Here is a 3,293-nt window from a genome sequence, read left to right as displayed (position 1 = left end):
CAGCTTCCTGGTTCTGCGCTTCATTACACGCTCCATAAATTGGACCACCACCTCACAACTCACGGCACCGCTTGACGTCGTTCGAGCCGATTTTCCTCCTTTTCCGGGACGCCGCCACCACGCAGCGCAGGGATACGAATGCGCTCAACGGGGAGACAGTTTATGGTGATTGGTTCTAGGCGGGTCGGCGGCCTTAGCCCGCGTCCACTTTTTTCCACCGCCACACTCACTGACACTTGCTCAAGCGGATCGAAACTGCGCACGAAAGGATCAACTCGAAGACTCGGTTCGTTTGGCTACTCGGTAACGGGAGCAAGGCAGACGCTTTTCGAACGCTTCCATTCGCTACACGGCACGGCGTGTAAAGGGCTGGGAAAATTATGAAGTGCAACGAAACGTTTCCCATGTGCATGGTGGTATCGGGAGCCACGGATCGGAAAAGCGGCTTCGAAAAATGGCTCAACAATGTACCCACGGAGGCCACGGACCAGCCAGCACCAAAATGTTAACGGGGGACATTCGTAGCGCCGAACTCGTGATCTCAAAACTGTCGTAAAAATGTTTAACCCTAACAACACCGACCAAACGAATCGATTCCAGCTTCTGTGCTGCTGTCGCTCGAGACGAGAGAAAGAAAGTGAAAAATTGTTGGCACACACCGCGCAACGATTTTATAGCATTTTTATGTAAAATGTTACAATGTTGTTGCAATCGTAAAATTTCCAGCTACTGTTGCCACGTGATTGACCGCCGGCGTGTGTGCCCGAGCGGATCAGACAGTGGTTTAAATGCATTTTAACGGGAAAGATGGTGATGGTGTCAGGAATTGCTGTCGAAAGGGTTCGCTGGCATCGAGAATGCCAAGGAGCGCTACTGGCAGGATCGGCCCGAGGATCGACGATCCTTTTTACGATCGGTCGATAAATCAGCACCATTTTTGACATTCCAATTCAATTCGTTACGGTTGTAAACTAAATGGGTAATTTTTCATTGAAATGCATCGCCAGCAATGCAGTGCAGTCGATTGTTTGTTTAGATCTCCACACAGTTGATGCAGCCTGGTGGTTGATGCATTTTTAATGCGTTCTAAATGGTCACATGCGTCGTTGCGTTTTGACGATTTGTTGTTATGGTGCTTTTGATTGATGCGCATTGGCAATGGAGCTAGCGGTAAAAAAGTATTTAAACCTAAAATGATGTTTATCCAAATCATAATGTCTCATAATGTCATCTGCATGTAATCCGTGAGAGGCAAGAAGATAGGCAGAAAGAGAGATTTTTAGATGGATCGAAAATGCCACGACTTGCATTCTTTAGAGTTTGATCACAACCACTTCCTTGCAGCACAGCAGAGGGGTTCGATATCTGAGCGAATATTAGGTTGAAACCAGAGAAGGCCAGATGTGGTTCTCCTAGGATTGCAACACTTTGATGATCTATATAGTCTCGCGTAATTATCACAATCCATTTAAAAGTAAGATCAAACAATTAGTTTTAACTACAATGCTTTTATGTTCAGTTTCATACCATTGAGCCATTGCATTTGCTTATAAATTATATTTAAAAAATAAGAAAATCATGCTCATGAAAACTAGCATTTGTGGCATAAATACAATCCGTGAATGCTAACAGCTATGGTAAAAGTATCACCTTGAAAGGAATTGAAAAAGTTACTGTTTAGCATTGCGTCAATCTTTGCAGATGGCATACTAAATAATAGGATTTGGGTATTTTTCAAAGAAACATAAAATACAATACTGCCTTGAAAGCAATTCTGGGGCATTCGCAATGTTATACGGTGGTCATGCTGTATCCGCCAAGATTAACGAAAACAGTGCTCTTTCGATAAATAATCGTTTTACAAAGTGAAATCAGTGTAGTTTTTGGATATGCTTTTCCAAGAAAAGGATCTTAGATCTAATACACAAAAAATATAACGATTCCTAATTAAAACGGATGGTACCAAAAATACTGGTTGAAGATAACCAGTTTCCGACATCGCTCTTCCGTCTTACAATGCGACATCATGTCGAAAATGTACAATGTGTTCGCATATCGTATTAAGAAGGTCACTACGGTGTATTGCCTGATAAGAAACATTCACGGACACCCTGCAAGAAACCAACGTTTCTCGTTGATTACAAAAACCACAACGCAGACGGTGATACCATTCCACAAAACTGAGCAACGAACGATCTCCTTCCAGTAACCGAAACATTTAACTGTGGTCTATCTTTGAGCGATGGAAACGTTGGGAAGGCAATGATTTTGCTACATTATAATCATATATTATATTATTATGTTATCATAGCACATGGCAGCAGTAGCAACAGAGCTCTCAAGAAACAGAGTGCTCAATCATGTTTTGGTTTTCTTTGAGTTTATTCCTTACAATTGATGTATCAGTGAGTAATAGTGAAACAACAACGCCAAACGGTACATTTTCGGGCGATACGTTGCATGCCGTTTATGTGGCAGGATTTCCGTTTGAGATGCTGATGAACAAACTCGATAGCATGCAAAGTGATATCTTGTTCGAGTTGAAAGCCCTCCAGGAGTCCCAGAATGTGATCAGACGTGAACAGGAACTGTTTCGGTCAACGGTGTTAACCAAACTCGAAAACATCGGTTTGGCGAAAAATGAAACAAATCCGGTACCGATCGTCACATCGTTTCGATCATGCAAAGAGGTGCCAGCCTCCGGAAAATACTTCATACAACCGACAGCCGAAAGTGATCGTTTTCTGGCGTACTGTGAGCAGGACTTCCTGGACGGCGGCTGGCTAGTGATGCAAAGCCGGTTCGATGGAACTGTCGATTTTCTACGTAATTGGACCGAATACCGCAACGGATTCGGTGATATCGAAGGTGAGCATTGGCTCGGATTGGAGCATCTGCACCAGTTTACAGCGGCCCAACCGTGTGAGTTAATTGTTGTGCTGCGGGAAAATGCAGCAAATTATCTCTACGCGCGTTACAATGCATTCAACATCGCTGCTGAAACCGAACAGTACCGATTGGAATCACTGGGCACGTATAGTGGGACCGCCGGCGATTGGTTGAATAGCCACAGCTACATGATGTTCTCAACCATTGACCGTGATAACGATCGCAGGCAAGCGAGCAGTTGCGCTATCGACAATAAGGGCGGCTGGTGGTACCATAATTGTCGCCATTCGAATCTGAACGGAATTATGATAGCGGATGGTTCGAGCATTCCAACAATAGGTTGGGGAAATATTAATCTTACCAACGGAAAGTATAGCACGAAAATGATGTTGCGACCGCTTTAA

The 3,293-nt window shown here is 43.9% G+C and overlaps 1 protein-coding gene across 1 annotated transcript; it reads left to right on the top strand.

Annotated features, from left to right (window-relative positions):
* The first annotated feature begins 2,492 nt into the window (after positions 1-2,492).
* On the top strand, positions 2,493-3,293 carry LOC126573054 (angiopoietin-related protein 1-like). The gene has a single exon (XM_050232845.1). It carries the CDS (start codon positions 2,493-2,495, stop codon positions 3,291-3,293), a length of 801 nt encoding a protein of 266 aa, XP_050088802.1.

The sequence above is a fragment of the Anopheles aquasalis genome, chromosome 2 (assembly GCF_943734665.1).
Source record: "Anopheles aquasalis chromosome 2, idAnoAquaMG_Q_19, whole genome shotgun sequence".
In the NCBI taxonomy this organism is placed as follows: Eukaryota; Metazoa; Arthropoda; class Insecta; order Diptera; family Culicidae; genus Anopheles; species Anopheles aquasalis.
This window is presented reverse-complemented; position numbering and strand designations above follow the sequence as displayed.

Excerpts from the sequence above, each read along its gene's own strand:
- LOC126573054 (XM_050232845.1), top strand. The coding sequence starts at position 2,493 with ATGCTGATGAACAAACTCGATAGCATGCAAAGTGATATCTTGTTCGAG.